General features: G+C 37.0%; 1 protein-coding gene across 1 annotated transcript; it reads left to right on the top strand.

Annotated features, from left to right (window-relative positions):
* Positions 1 to 470: 470 nt before the first annotated feature.
* ccdc6a (coiled-coil domain containing 6a) lies at positions 471 to 14,542 on the top strand. The gene is made up of 9 exons (XM_077239318.1): positions 471 to 954; positions 1,974 to 2,123; positions 4,320 to 4,448; positions 4,818 to 4,921; positions 5,022 to 5,182; positions 7,692 to 7,848; positions 8,166 to 8,266; positions 9,581 to 9,702; positions 13,322 to 14,542. The coding sequence occupies exons 1-9, from the start codon at positions 655 to 657 to the stop codon at positions 13,499 to 13,501; spliced, it is 1,404 nt and encodes a 467-aa protein (XP_077095433.1). The 5' UTR covers positions 471 to 654; the 3' UTR covers positions 13,502 to 14,542.
* The last annotated feature ends 1,582 nt before the right edge of the window (positions 14,543 to 16,124 follow it).

The raw sequence follows: 16,124 nt of genomic DNA, 5'->3' as shown, positions 1-16,124 counted from the left end.
ATGTGAACATTTAGCTGTAACTGAACATGCAAATCTTTTAAATAATTAAAGACCAATGTATTAAGGCTATGTGGTGTGATTTGTGCATTTTAAATAAGTCATGCCCATCAGTTAAGAAAATGGAGGAAAACAATGAGAATTGTGTTGTCATTAATGAAGAAGATGATAAAATAATCGTTCTGGAGGCTAGTGTGCACATGCATATTTTTAAAGGGGGGAGGGGGGACTTGTTTTGGTCATAAAGGAGCCAGTGTTTAACGAAACGGTTCGGTTGAGTGAATGATTCAAAGATTCACTCTCGACACACAAGAAAACTGCTTATTGCCATATTGCGTAATGATGTAACCCAATGTAAGGGCCGCTGAACAATCGAATTTGAACAAATCCTTTAGCAGAATGGATTAAAAAAATTAAAATGAGTCACTGGGATGAAAAAAAACAACAACAACAAAAAATACACTGTCCTCTCCACCACATGACGGCGCCACCCTCCCTATTCGCCTGCACTTTCAGCACGCCCAGTCATTTCTTGGACCGTTCCCTTTTCAGTGTGGTTGCCACACTTGCTCCATCCCTCTTTCTCCCTGGCCCCTGAAACACACTTCCTCTCCATTGAAATCCGTCGCCAGCACTAGGTAACGAGCGCTCGACACCATGGCGGACAGCGCGAGCGAGAGCGACACAGACGGCGCGGGCAGCAGCAGCAGCTCCGCCACCCCGCAGTCCTCCTGCACTTCGGCGGCCGTCTCCAACACCACTACGACCACAATGAACACCGCCACCAAAGCACAGGGCGTCGTGATATCGCAGTCCCGACTGGAGGAGCTGACGAACCGACTCGCGTCACTGCAGCAGGAGAACAAAGTACTGAAGATCGAGCTCGAAACGTTCAAGTTGAAGTGCAAAGCGCTGCAGGAGGAGAACCGCGACCTGCGCAAAGCTAGCGTCACCATCGTGAGTCAGCCTGTGTTTTATCACTTTAATCTCCGCGGCACACCTGACAACACCATCACTGCATGCAAAGACGTCTGAGGCACATTATACCCCACATTGGGGTGCTAAGTTAACTTGTTTATGGGAAAATAGAAGAGTTTAAGGTGGCTAAACCTACTAGCCTTCTAGCTAACTGTGAAAATATCCAACAAAAACCTGATGGCACGTTAATAGTTTCAGTGAAAAGGTACATCACAGGCCAGCTTCTTAAAAATAGTTTAGATTTCAACATGGACTGGTATAGCCTACAATGTATCTGTCTTTATGTATGTTTTTCGTCTTAACGTTGTTTTACATGGTTAGTAGTAACGCTACTCCGCAGGTGTGTGTATACTTACCACATAAGGCGTTTACTGATTTACCACAAGCTTAATGATCATCATGCTTCTAATGCAGAACGTGTTTTTGCACGTTTGATACTTTGTGTTGATCGAATGAGGTTGTCATCAGGACTTCTTATTTGAGGCCTGTGTCAGGGTGGGAAGTTGGCACTCTGAATATTTGGCTCTAATGCGTCAACATCCTGAATGTGAATCAGACCATCTGCATTTTAGACAATGAGCCAAAACTCAAGTGTCACTATAGAAACACTGACACTTATATCCAGTGCGTTTGCATTTATGGCCATCTGTAATGGTGGAAATTTATAGTGGAATGTGTTTCTTGTTGGTTGTGCAATTATTTACTGTGTGGAATGCATTTCTAAAAAATTCTTCCGGATGTATTGTGCAGAGTATGTATTAAATGTCTCCTTGTCAATATTAATAATAATTATTGTCTGAATACCTATTTTCTTTGTAATCAGTATTTGTGATCTAAAATGGTAAGTAATAGTTTTGAAATCATGTTTCAAGATCAAATATTAATTACTTGGTTACAGAAGTAATGTGGAAATATAATGTCAATTATTTTTCCAAGAGAAATCTTTAAGAATAATTGCCTTTTTCAAATGCATGAGTGTTTTGTTTATTATTCTGCAGCAAGCTCGGGCAGAACAAGAGGAGGAGTTCATCTCCAACACTTTATTTAAGAAGATTCAGGCTCTGCAGAAAGAGAAGGAGACGCTCGCTGTCAACTATGAAAAAGAAGAGGAGTTCCTTACCAATGACTTGTCCCGGAAGCTCATGCAGGTAAGAAACTTTAGAAGGAAAGAGCCCATCAGTGGCGTTTGAGGTCAGGGGTGGGAAATTTGATCGCTTGCCCTTAGAAACATCCCTAAAGGTAACTTTCACATTGATATACAGTGAGACACCTAATTACAAAGTTATTGTTCAGCGGCAACCAAAATAAGCTGCTGAACAATAGCTGATTAAATCGTGTGAGAGATTGTTTTGGTGTTGTGGCCATTAGTCAGACTGAATCTGGCTCTTCTTAGCTGAGACCAGATGACATTGTTTATGGTGCGTGTGTTGTATTGTGTGGAGGAGTAAAGAGAGACATTATGGAACTAGTGTGCGTGTACAGTTGGTGTGACTCATTAATATTTACACTACTGTTCAAAAGGAGGTAAGATTGTGTAATGTTTTTGAAAGTCTCTTATGCTCACCAAGGCTGATTGTTTTTAAATAAAAAAATAAAACAAAAACACTAATCATTTAAATAGCTGTTTTCCTTTTTTATATGTATTTTAAAGTGTGATTTTTCAGTGTGACATGAACCTCCAGATTAATTGAAATATGCTGTTTTGGTGTTTAAGAAACATTTCTTACTAATGTTTGAAACCAATGTTGTGCTGCTTAATATTTTGTTGGAAATCACAATACTGTTACAAGAGAAAGAATAGAAAATTCAAAAGAACAGCAATTATTTGAAATAGAAATCTTTTGTAACATTATAAATGTCTTACTCATTACTGTTTGATCAATTTAATGCATTTCTTGCTGAATAAATGAAATTTCTTTCAAAAACAAATCTTACTGACCTTACATTTTGAATGGTACTTGTGATATAAATATAATATATGCAGACATGGCTCAACAATGAAAGGTTGGCCCAGTATGGAAGAGTTTTGGACCAGCCGTTAGAATCCAGTGCTGTGTAGTCATTATATCTTATGCTCATTGATTGTGTTTGTTTTTAATGGGTTTTTTCTGTGGTGTATTGAATTTGGAACACTGTTGCAGATTCTTCTGCTTAAAATGTGTTGGTATATTCTAGGGCTGCCTCCTAACAGTCGACTAAACGTTAGTCGACAAGAGGAGGCTTGGTCGACTACATTTTAATCAGTGGATTAGTACTAACAGAAAAAAAATCCACTGGAATTGGCAAAGTCATGCAGTGACAGATCGCTAACATGGCTGGTCCATGCGGTAAAATGTCGGAAACAAAAAAAACAAAGGTTACGTGCAACCTCAAACATGATTGATTTAAAACATAAGTAGTCTAAAGTAAGCCTCTTTACATGGCTGCTCGATAAATATTAGGTGAATAGCCAAGTGTTCGTGTGGAAGCTAAATTAGTACCCCTCTTAGTCCACGACATGTTTAACTTAACATTCACGCCATCGGAGCACATCTTCTCAAAGGCCTGTGTTGCGGCTTCATTGTAAGCAAGCTCACTTCCCCCCGACAATGTGGACATTAGAAAGTAACTCGTATTATTTTCTCATAATATGAAGACGATGGAGATCAGAGATTGGCCATATTGTTGTTTCAGTTTGCTGGTATGCATTTTTATTTATTTATTCGGTTTTATATAATGTATTTATTTTGTTTTTGTTCAGACTTCCGAGTTTTCATTTGATGTTAAGGCTACTTGTTCATTGACCTGATTATGTTTGCACTGATATTTCTCTTTTAAGGGTTTCAGTTTGCTGTATATTTATGTTTATTTATAATTTATATTTAAGTCCTACCTTTTAAAAATATTTTTGAATATTTTAAAGCTGTTATTTATAGGTTATTTTTTGTTTGCATTCTGATCTCAGACAAATTCATGCAATGTTTGCAGCAAGTTTTATGTGATAGCGCATTTATATCTTAAATAATCATTATTATGGTTGAGTATTTCTCCCCCAACTGATCGACTAATGGCTTAAATGAACGACTTGAAATGAACTAAACTTAAATGAACTGTCGAATTGGAAAATCTTTAGTCGGGGACAGCCCTAGTATATTTGCAACACTAGTAACTATGCACGAGCGTTCAAAATAGTTACCATGAACAATGAGTTATCATGGTAAGGACATCAGGGTAAAATGTGACAACATAACATTACTGCTTTGCATCTCAGGCTTTGCCCATCATGTTTAGATTCAGGATTGTGTTGCATCTTTTTTTAAAAAAAATTTAAACTTTTTTTCTCTTATACGCTTTTTTGTTTTCAGCTTCAGCATGAAAAAGCAGAGTTGGAGCAGCATTTGGAGCAGGAGCAGGAGTTCCAGGTCAATAAACTGATGAAGAAGATCAAAAAACTGGAGAACGACACCATCACCAAACAGCTCACTCTAGAGCAGGTACCACCTTCAAACAACTTGCTGTAGAACAAGATCGTCTCTAAACCACTCACTCTTGACTGGCCACTATCTATTGCGCAGACAATTTTTCAGATCAAGTGGTCTAAACCAGTTGCGCTATCAAAACAGAACAGGTGCTTCCAATAACCTCGTTTTTTTTTGTTAGCTTAGGCATCTGTCAGTGCCTGGCTCTGGAACACGCATTCAGCAATCTTTTCGGATTAGAACAGGTTATTCTAGAGCAAACACATCATTTGTACTTTCGGAAAGTCCCACGATTATTATTGTGGCCTAACATTTTTCCTTAAGACCATGCATTGTATTGTTAAAATGCCATATTGTTTTATTAATTCCATGTAATGTGTGCAGCTCCGGCGTGAGAAGATTGATCTGGAAAACACTCTGGAACAGGAGCAGGAGGCACTGGTCAACCGGCTTTGGAAGCGCATGGACAAACTTGAGGCAGAGAAAAGGTAATGTGGTCTTTTTTTTAAAAAACATCAGTAAAAAAAACTTTGTATGTGTCTAAGCACACTTCATTTCACAATTTTACCTCTTCATTCTGATTGGTAGGATTCTGCAGGAGAAGCTTGACCAACCAGTGTCAGCCCCTCCCTCTCCACGTGAAGTTTCTATGGAGATTGACTCTCCCGAGAACATGATGCGGCACATCCGCTTCCTGAAGAGTGAAGTGGAGAGGCTGAAGCGCAGCCTCCGCACTACAGAACTACAGCGTGAGTCCTTGTCTCATTATGCACTCCTGCACTTAAAGTCTTTCTGCCATTATACTCAACCAGAGGAAAACAAATTGCACTGCAAATTTGGATACATTAGCTCATGGTATTCATACTAAACAGAATTCCAGATTAGGTTAAGTATGTCCCAATATAGTACATTGAAAATAGTAAACTAAAAGATACCCAGATGGTATACTATTTCCAGTGGGTTTTTGAAGTATGTGTCTTTGCATGGTTTTTGGATATAAATGTATTGCCAGATTGTTGAGCTAATGTTTGCATGTAAATACAAACAGATGCAAATATTAACAGTATGACAGTGAGGTTTTAAAGTGCAATTTTATGTTGTGATGTACTGGTTTAGTCAAAAATATTGATATTTCGATATGTATTGATACGGAAGTATCTGAAATGGTTCCAATACTTCTTTTCTGCAGTATTAATACACAGATACTAGCTGTGCTGTTTCGTTCTCGCTTCTCTCCGATGGTGAAATTACAGTTTGACACACTCAACTTCTGTCACTCACTCGTCTTATCTGCTCTGGTTGAATGAGTATTACTCATAATTTTACTAATTCCTGCAGGTTTTGCATTCACATCAAAAGAATGCACACCACTGATCTATATGTAAGTGGCGCACACAAAAAGCTGCCTCTCAAACAGCTTGTGAGTACCAAATTGAGTTGTTTTTCTTGGCATATTGGGCTTAAACAGTCAAATACACACAACATTATCAAAATGCCCGTCTTGGCTAGTATTCAGGTAAACAGTCAGTTTTGGGACGCAAATAGCTGAAAGAGATAGCACATGTTGTGTAACCGTATATTGGATCCGTGCATACACTCTTAAAGTGACAGCAGCCTAATAAACCTGCTGCTGTCTGTCATGTTAATCAATTAGGGCTGGGTATCGAGTTCGATACTTTTTAGGTACTGACCAAATTGCCTCAATACTATCGAGTATTGAAACATTGCTTGTCGTTCGGTACCAAATTTCGATACCTAAGGGGTTAATCTCGTCAAGGTCAGTGACGCATGCGGTTTGATTGGCTGTGGTGAGGCATCAAGGAAAAACACTAGTTTAAGAGGTTGCCCACAGAGACGTGGCTCACACGTGAGACTGTAGTGTATAAGTGTCCCAACCCCCATAGATGAAAAAAAAAAAATCAAAAATCAAAAGTGTGGCTACGTTTCAACAGGCCACGATGCAATATTTGCGACAAGATGATTGCTGTCAAGACTGGCAACACAACAAATCTGATGAAGCACAATTTTGGCATTGGTGCTTTTTTACAGACTTAAAGACTACTAAACGAGTCTCTGAGTCTGTAAAAAAAAGTAAAAAAAACTGACAATATAAAACCAAAGTTTTTTTTGAGGTAATGAAATCTTGTTAAAATGGATTTCATAAAATTGGTATAGAATAAAAGTATCGTTCAGGAACCGAGTCAAAATCAAGGTATCTACATTTTTTTGAATGATACCCAGCCCCTAAAAAAAGACAGAGAAAATCCCTTGCTGCTCTTGTTCCTTTAATGATAAGCATTAATCTGAATTTAACTTTTACAATGAAGTCTATCAGTGTTATTTTTTTAAACATTTTATTACTTTATTTAATTTCTGTAAGTTCTTGCCTGAAAACTAGCCAACTGTTAGACCCACCTGCTAAATGTTTTTCATTTGTCTCTTTATTTTAATCTATTTATTTGTTCTATTGTTTGCAGTTTGTTTATTTGTTCATATTTTATTACTGATTGTTTTCTTGTCTTTTTTCCTTATCGAAGTTAGGAATTCCAGTATCGTGACAACACTATGGTGTACTTTTGTATACTGACCAGTGAATTACATGGTTTTACTTTTGTAGTACTAATTGGGATGCAGCCTTGGCTTGTGGCACAGTGCAGTGAGTTGCACACAGTTGTTTTATTCTTAGCTTGAATTGTGTTATGGCCACTAGAGGGAGACATCTGCATTGTATGACAACTATAGCTTACTTCTAGCTCATGGTATCGCACCATTAAAGCTTTAAGCAGGTATTAACACAGCATAGCATTGAGTCAGCAATAAGGTAGATATAAAAAGCTATTAAAACGTAGCAAGTAAAAGATCAAGGTATTTGTGTGTGTATATACTGTGTGTGTGTTTTAAAACTATTTTAATTATTTAAATATATTAACTTTTAATTTACTAAGACTATATAGTGGACTTCAAACAGTGAACATGTTAATCCATTTTTCTATATTAATATTTGTATATATAAATTATAAAACTAGCTGTAATATAAATGTATGCCGATATTATAATTTATAATGAATAAAAAGAGACAAACTTTAATTGAATAGTTAGCATGACATAGTATTTTTCTTAGTATTTGAAAATTTAAAATTATGATTGTGTATTCATGTGTTTTGAAAATGATTCAAGGAGCATCTTCTTCATCTTCAGTTTATTACAGTTTGTATATCTTAGTAACATTTGTTTGTTTTCCATCATCACTTCCTCCAGACACAGAGAAGCGGGCTCAGTACATTGAGGAGGAAAGGCAGATGAGGGAAGAGAACACCCGTCTTCAGAGGAAACTCCAGAGAGAAATGGAGAGAAGAGAGGCGTTGTGTAGACAACTGTCAGAAAGCGAGAGCAGCCTTGAGATGGATGATGAGAGGTGCATTAAACACATACAGAAAAGATGACTGGAATCATAACCTTATCTATATATAATGTTTTGGACGGTCTGAATATGATAAAACTGTTAATAACCGGACATGTCTTTCTTAACGTAGAACGTAGGGCTGCTTTTCCCAAAAGCATTGTGAGCTAAGTTGATCTTAGAGACCATTGGTTGCAATAGTTCTATGATCTATTTGTATTTAGGCGTATGATGCTTCTGGGAAACCTAGCCCTGGCTACGTTTAAACCTTGGATATTGCATGTTAGTTATATTGAATCTCTCTCTCTCTCTCTCTCTCTCTCTCTCTCTAGATATTTTAATGAGATGTCTGCTCAGGGACTGAGAGCTCGTACGGTGTCCAGCCCAATCCCCTACACCCCCTCTCCTTCCTCCAGCCGCCCCATCTCCCCTGGTGTGTGTCCACACAGTTAGCTATGGAAATGTACCACTCTTTTATAGCAAAATATACAGTAGCCTACTGTTCAAAAGTTTGGTGTCAATACAATTTTTTTCCCCCAGAAATTACGCATTAAATGAATCAAAAGTGACAGTAAAGACAATCATAATGTGACTAAAAAAATAAATCTACAATTACACTGTAGAGTAAATTGCATTTTAGTAAATTGGAGTAAATTACATTTTAAAATGGAGTAAATTACATTTTAAACAATTAAAATAGAAACCCATTATCTTAAATTGTAATAATACTGCACAATATTAGTGTTAGTTACTTTATATATTTATTTACTAGTTATACTTGTATTTCTGATAAATTATTGCTGCCTTGGTGAGCACAAGAAACTTCTTTAAAAACTGGTACAGACTTTTTAGCAAGTGTTTATGATTGACAGATTGTATGTGCTTTGTCTTTGATCCACATTTTAACACTCAAGGCTTTTGTCACTCAGCCTTTTGGTCAGTTCAGAAGATTATAATTGATTAGACAAACATGTTTTTTATGGAGTGTTAATTATTATACAAGTTGTACTGTGGTGTGATGTGAAGGTATAATAGGTCAAAGACTTGCTTTCATTCCAATTGTGACATCAAACAGATGAATGACCTTTGAGGACTTCACACAAGATTCTTTCAGACCGATGCTGCAGTAGATGTTTATGGGTGGTACATTTGCTTTGCATATATTGCAGGTATTGATAAACACAAAATAGATTAACTTGATAATAAACTACAACAATCTTTAATAAGATTTAAAAAAAGTACGCAATGAAAAAATATTTCAAGTTATGTAAATCAAAAGTGTATGTTGTTCAAATGACCAAGGATTCATGTCAATAAGGAGTGTTTAAATAAGGAAAAAAAAGTCAGCATTTAGGCACAGTGTGCGCATTAATGGGTTGCATCATGTGAAAAAAAAAACATGTTTGCTTTAGTTTATTAGATGATAGAATTTGCATATGCATGATAAAAAGTATAACAGTGCACATTTGAAGGCGTGAAAATGTTCTATTGCTGAGAAAGACTGGTTTGTAGTCGTCTTTTCAATAGGTTTCGTTGAAAAAGGAGTCCAGTTATTTATACATTTTCCCATGATCCCAGAGGAGTGATCTGCAAGAGCTATTTACATTTGTTCTGCATACTGTCAGTATTGTGGGCCAGGTTTCATAGTGTTTTGGATATATTGGCACATTACATAGATCTGACAAGAAAACGACTGTATAAAGGACCTCACTAAAACTGATTGGCAGATGCTGTTTTTTCATTCCAGGTTTGTCTTACGCTAGTCACACAGTTGGTTTCACCCCTCCAGCCACGCTGAGCCGAGCACCACTCCCCCACTACACATCTCCCGGGCTACACATCCACCCAGGACCCTCACACGCTGTACAGGTGCGTGTACACTATATGCTCATGTCCAGCATCTCTATCAGCATATATATATATATATATATATATATATATATATATATATATATATATATATAATATAAACACACTCACTCTTTGCACAGGCTCATGTCGATGAGCAGCAAGATGTTTTCATGCAGGAAGTAGTGTGTATCATGGATGGCCTGTTTTCAGTTAATATCTATCGTAACACCATTCAGTTGAATTGCTAACAGGACATTAGATGATTCATCTGTGAATCACCTGGTAACACTCGACCTCAGAATGCTCTTCCTCATTCCCTTTGTATGTTCAAATTAATTTAGACCAGTTCCGGAAATCCTCGGCCATCTAAATAAAATAAAGCACAAAAGAAGCATTCTCTTTTTCTCTTGCATCTCCTCTCTTGCTGTGTCCTTTGCAGTGTGTTCTGACCTTTTAGATGGAGAGATAGCAGGGAGTCCCTTCAATAGAGAATCTAGTACACCACACAAAACCTTGGTTTTTATCAATCACAATACCAAAGGTGCCATGGCACTTGTTTTATGTAACAGAGGTATTCAATTGTATTATAATGCAGAAACCCTGATAAGATGATAAACTTGCTGAACAAAAACATCCACAGTGTTTTTGTACATACAGGTACCTACAGTATCACTAGTGATGATGGACTACATTTGTTCATTTAAATTGTAAAAAAATGTTTTTTGATGTTACACACATCCATTCTTTTTTTTCACCATTTGATTTCACTTTGCCCAAGGATAAATTTTTATAAGTTCATAAAAAAAAGAGTATGTTGATGAATTGACACATTTTATTCTTTGCTCTTGCGTCTGGATTTGCTGAGATTAAATATTGACTATCTAGTGTAAAAGAACAGCTTTATTCCTCACACTGAGTGTTGGGTGATTAAAAAAAAAGGTGAAATGGCAGTAATGTTTAGTAAAGTCAGACAAAGTGGTTTAAAAATTACTTTGAAGATTTTTTTTCTATATTCCAGCTGAGTTGAGACCTAGACATTTCTGTCATTCATGGCAGCAGAATAATTGAGGTCACACTTCAGCTTTTGATTTCCAAATGAAAGGGCTGCTTACGGCATGTAAACATTTCTTATTATTATCAATGTTGTAAAACAGTTGTGCTGCTTAATATTTTTGTGGAACCTGATTTTTCAGGATTCTTTGATGAAGAGAATGTTCAAAAGATAAGCATTTATTTTAAATTGAAATCTTTTATAAATTTTTTGTAAAAATGTCTTTACTCTCACTTTTGATGAAAAAAACAAAACTTGCTGACCCCAGATTTTTGAACGGAAGTGTATTGCCTTTTCAAGCTGTTTAGTACCATTTGAGATAAATGACAGGTGCAACGTAGATTTAATGTGTCACTTTATCTGGTTAATGTTAGCTAGCAGATAAATAAGTTATCTATAAATGTACAGCAGTGAAGTAACCATTTTAACCGGTCTCAATTTCAGCTTTTGTATGTTCCGCAACACCCTTTGGATATTGTCCAGTTGAGTGGAGGCCAACAATGTAAGATTAGCCTGGTTGCAGCAGCAATTAGTCATCATGTTTATGTCTGTTACACAAAAATGACCCCTCTATGTACCAGCAAAGACTTTTGATGAAGTGACTGGCTAGGTAAGCACATTATATAACATCACCATCCCTTAATGGGATGGCTCATTGCAAGCTTTAACCTGGCAATCTAAATAACCAAAAAAAACTCTACTTTAAGAAGCAAGAACTTTAATAAGATTTCATCCGAGTGCTCGTCCTTTTAACAAGACTCCTTTCTAAGCAATTTAAATATTCTAGGAAAAATTCTGAGGTAGGTTATCAAGACAAATCAAAAAATCGAAGATATGCTTGTGTTTTCTTTTTGTTGCAGTAGTATTAGCAATCTTTCAGTAAATCCATTCACTTGATCCAACATTCCTTGTACTTTTCAACAGATATGGTCTGGTATGAGAGCTGAACTGGTAACGTAATGAAGAATTTGATCTTCTTAACTACATGGATGATCACCTCAGGCTTTCGAAGAATAATATTTAGTGACATGTTTGGATTAGCATTATTTTTGCTTCTTTTTGCTTTCCCAATACCCATTTGAGCATCGTGGATTATATTTTCCTGTTGGGGAGCTGTTGGCTATAGCAACACTGATCTGTTTGTTTTAGCAAAGAGCGGTTGGCTCACTTTCATGTCCCACGGTGCCATAAAAAAAGTCAGCTTGTTTTGATAAACCAAGGAGTGACAGCAGAGCCAGACTCTTCCAACTAACTCAAAGGGGTCACATTTGCACTTTCACACACTGTTTTCACATGTAAACACTCATGTGTCAAATAAACTAGAGATGATGATACCAATGCACATTCTATGTGTAAGAGTTTTAGTGTTGATTTTAGCAAAAGCATGACCACAATTGTCAGAAACTGTTGAAATGTGTTTGAGTAACTTATGAGTTACACTCCCATTCAAAAGTGTGTGGTAAGTTTTTGAAAGAAGTCTTTTATGTTTACCAAGGCTGCATTTGTTTGATTGATAAAACAGCAAAAACTCTAATATTGTGAAATATTATTTAAATTTAAAGTGTGTATTCTATTTGAATGTATTTTAAAGTCCCCCTGCAGTCAACAATTTTATCCTTTAAAGGTAGGGTAGGCAATGCTTTTTCATAAACACTTTTTGTTATACTGGTTGAAACTTTCTTCAAAACCTGATAGCATTCAATAATAGAAGTGGTCTAAATAGTAAAACATGTATAAATATCTTCTGTGGAATATTATTCCAATATTTCCAAATTCAATGATTGGATGTCCTACCTGCCTGACAGCGTATGTTTGCATACCTCCATGCAACCCTGCTCGCGCAGACATCACACGTCGCCAGTGTGTTCCATAAGGCCATATAGAGTTGTTGACAGTCACCGAGCACCGCAAACAAACAGCAGCTTTTACAGTTCCTCCTGAACCAAAACAAGAAGTTTATGCTGCGTTCAGGCTATGCCGTAATTACAAGATTGCCCATGAACCCATGTACAAGATTACAAGAACCCAATAGAACCCATGACATTCTACTCGGAGCTGTTCACATCCTCGGACTCCAAATTGTTCATTTCTATTGCAACACTATCAACGCCAAAATGAGTCTGCAGCTGAGAGGTTGTACAAGTCAGAGTTCTTGAGGTTGTTGATGTTGGAAATATTGGTTTGATTCAGCCATTTATGTTTGAACTCGAAACTGATTCAGAAGTGCACATTATACAGAGTCGTTTACAAGTCGATGTATCAGAATGGTAATGCGTTTTATGCATCGCTCCCTACAATGTCGGACACAGCAGTCATTTATATAATTAGCCTTTGGCTTGACTGCGTTATCAATCAGCCAGTAATGTGTTGCTTATATTACACAAAAGTTGTTTATGTTCTCCGTTCAAAATCAGTATCCTTAGAAATGCTATAGAATAGATTTTTTTTTTCCTTCTAAAATATAGATTTTTTTGTGACATATGTCTTTGCTGAATAAACGCATTAATTTTAAAAGAAATACATTAATGACCCTGTACTTTTGACCAGTATCACGTGATGAGCTTGTCTTTTATTTCTCACATACAGAGGCCATCCCCAAGGAGAAGCACCAGCCCAGATAAGTTCAAGCGTCCGACGCCACCTCCCTCCCCGAACACACACTCTGGAGCACAGCACCCTCCTCCTCCTCCACCTCCCGCACAGCCGATGGTTCATTCCGGCTCCTCCCACTCTGTGACATCACAGAATCCCCCCCCTCAGCCTTAATGCATGCACCGTGCGCTACCTTAAGCTAGGCTGCTCCAAGCTAGGCTATACTACTACTATAATGATAACAACTCAGTGATCCTCCACTGGGCAAAGGTTGGAAGGGTTTTGGAGAGGATATGGAATTAGAGGACAGTTGAACTGGGGAACCAAAGGACTGGGAATGTGAAAAGGGAGAATGTGTAGATGCTTGGCCGACTGACAGATCCATAACCAGCCCCATACCGTTAAATTTCATTATTCTTTTTTCTTTTTTTTCTATGTGTGTGTCAAGTGATCAAGCTGGCTCAGGAAACAAGGTTTAGAAGATTGTACGAGAGGGTTGTCAGCTTCTTATGTCTGCATTTTGTTTGTGGAAAGTCTCTTCATGCCCCTATTTAATCTTAATTGTTTTAACAGATTGACTGTTATATCGAATTAAAATTTTACATTTATTAAACCACTGAATGCTCGATTGGATAAATCCTTCCTCTCAAATGACTGTCATCACAAAGGTTGAAAAAGAACTGAATCCCAGCACATTTGCCGTGGGGCGGCAGTAAAATGTTTTGTTTTTTCTTTTGTTTTAGTGTCTGTTTGTTTGTTTTAGGCCGTTTTTGTTTGTAAAACATGTGCGTGTCTCTCGTTGGCAGCATGTAGATGGTAAAGAAGACAGACTGAAATGTACTGAAACAGCACTTGTTGCCTCTCTGTGTGTGTATTATAGTGGGATTATAGTGTTTGTGTGTGCGGGTGTTTGTGTGTTTCTGAACAGCCATAGAGGTTTCCCACGACTGCTGGTCGGGGACCAGTCTCTCCCTGCTAGAATCCAAACATGACCCGCTACAAAAACAAAGTCAATACTGGTTTCTGATCAGCAGCTCAACCTCTCTCAGAGCCTTCGCTGTAAAGTGAGTGCCCTGAATGCTTATTCAGATGGGGAATTTTGCTTAATGCCAGTGTCAAATAACACCTAAATATGAACCGACATGTTGATGCATCAAAACAAGGTACTGTTGAACAATAACTCAACATGATTAAATGCTTGTACAAAAAGAAAAATCTTGTATGCTTGTTTTTTTTTTAAATTGTGTGTGCAAGTGATTGGACTTTTGAATCTTTAAGGATTTTGTCATTCTAAAGGTTGTTTTCTTTAATTTTCAGTCAGATCCAGGGGGAAGGCTTCTGAAGTCATGAGATTAGTCATGATTCCTGCTGTTTTACTGCTTAAGATGAAGTACCCAGGGTTTCTGTGAGGCCAACATTTTTTACATCAAGAAATTGCCAGGTTCCCTAAATGAATCTCCTATGATTTGTTAAAATAGTTAGTTAAAAGGTTATATTATGAGAGAAAACAAATATCTTAATTGCAATAAGCAAAAAATAAATAAAAAATACTTCTAACCATTGATGTACTTGTGTGTAGTTTAGTAGAATATATATTTTTTTTAAAAAGAGAGGCATGCCCTCATCCTCAAATCATGATCCTAAGAAACTGACACAGGCTGTTAAATATAGTTGTAGACAATGACAATTTCTGTGGGCCGAGAGCATAATACAACCAAACTCGAGACATTCTCTTCAGGAATGTCATGCAAATAATGTTGCATGTCATAGGGCCTATACAGTTCATAATAATATTAATACATTTCACTGCTTCATTTGAAAGAACATTTGTTCGTTTTTATGTGTTAGAAAATAGTTTTGATTCTGCATTGGAACACTATTTGGCTCCAAGTATAAAACCAGATGAGAAACGCTTAGCTAGATAATACAAACTGATATTAAAAGACCTAGAAAATATTGAATCAGTGGAGTTCTGTAGAAATTTTTATTTCTAAGCTTTCAAATAATACCATATGCGTTTCCTGTGCAATTGATCTGTTTCTGAGGATGTCACATTTTCATTTCGGCATTCAGTCATTACCAAGATGTCTTGATACCTATCATAGAGCACATGTTGTTAGCAATTCTAAATGTGTTTGTGCAACTTCAGTTTGCAATGTACAAACATTGTGCATCAACTTTATAACATCAGCCCTCTGTAGGTGTCAGGTAATATTGCACACCTGTTTGGCACTGCACATCAACCCTCCACCACAGTTTTCCATTCTAATTAAATTACCCAACACCTCTCTTGTGTCTTACCAATCACTGGTTCTCACACACATACAGCCCCTTAGCTGTGTGGTAATCCCTGCAGAAGTATTTCAGCATAAGCTGTCCTGTCCTGCTTTCTCCCTGCCAAGCCACTCTCACCTGGTTCAGACTGGTTTTGTCTGGCTAGGGTGGTCAGAGGGTTGTAACTGACCCTCAAGTTCTAACACTCCAGTCATATTCGAGGAATAGTTGAAGTCATGCAGTTCATTGTTTGTGGTTCTGAAAGAACTAACATAGATATAACCGTGTGACTGCATTAACAGCAGGTAAGGAACAACCAGGGGTGCTTGTAAAGATTTAAAACCGAAATGACTTGTTTAATAAAATATAACAAATCATCGCCTTGAAATTATAAGATTCTATTTGACATTTTTGTCAAATTGAGTTAGTCAGATTTTTTTATTCTGTGACAATTTGTTTACATTATGTGATGTTTTTTTTAAAAGTTGTGTACATTTTGGGACATTTTATTTAGAAAACAAAA

The sequence above is a fragment of the Siphateles boraxobius genome, unplaced genomic scaffold (genome assembly GCF_051911475.1).
Source record: "Siphateles boraxobius isolate OS27281-9 unplaced genomic scaffold, OSU_SipBor_1 22, whole genome shotgun sequence".
Lineage (NCBI taxonomy): Eukaryota > Metazoa > Chordata > Actinopteri > Cypriniformes > Leuciscidae > Siphateles > Siphateles boraxobius.
Note: the sequence above shows the minus strand (reverse complement) of the source record. Positions and strands in the feature narration are given on the sequence as shown.

Coding starts and splice junctions, on each gene's coding strand:
- ccdc6a (XM_077239318.1), top strand. CDS start 655: ATGGCGGACAGCGCGAGCGAGAGCGACACAGACGGCGCGGGCAGCAGC. Junction 2,124..4,319: donor TGTCCCGGAAGCTCATGCAG/GTAAGAAACTTT, acceptor TTTTGTTTTCAG/CTTCAGCATGAAAAAGCAGA. Junction 5,183..7,691: donor CCGCACTACAGAACTACAGC/GTGAGTCCTTGT, acceptor CACTTCCTCCAG/ACACAGAGAAGCGGGCTCAG.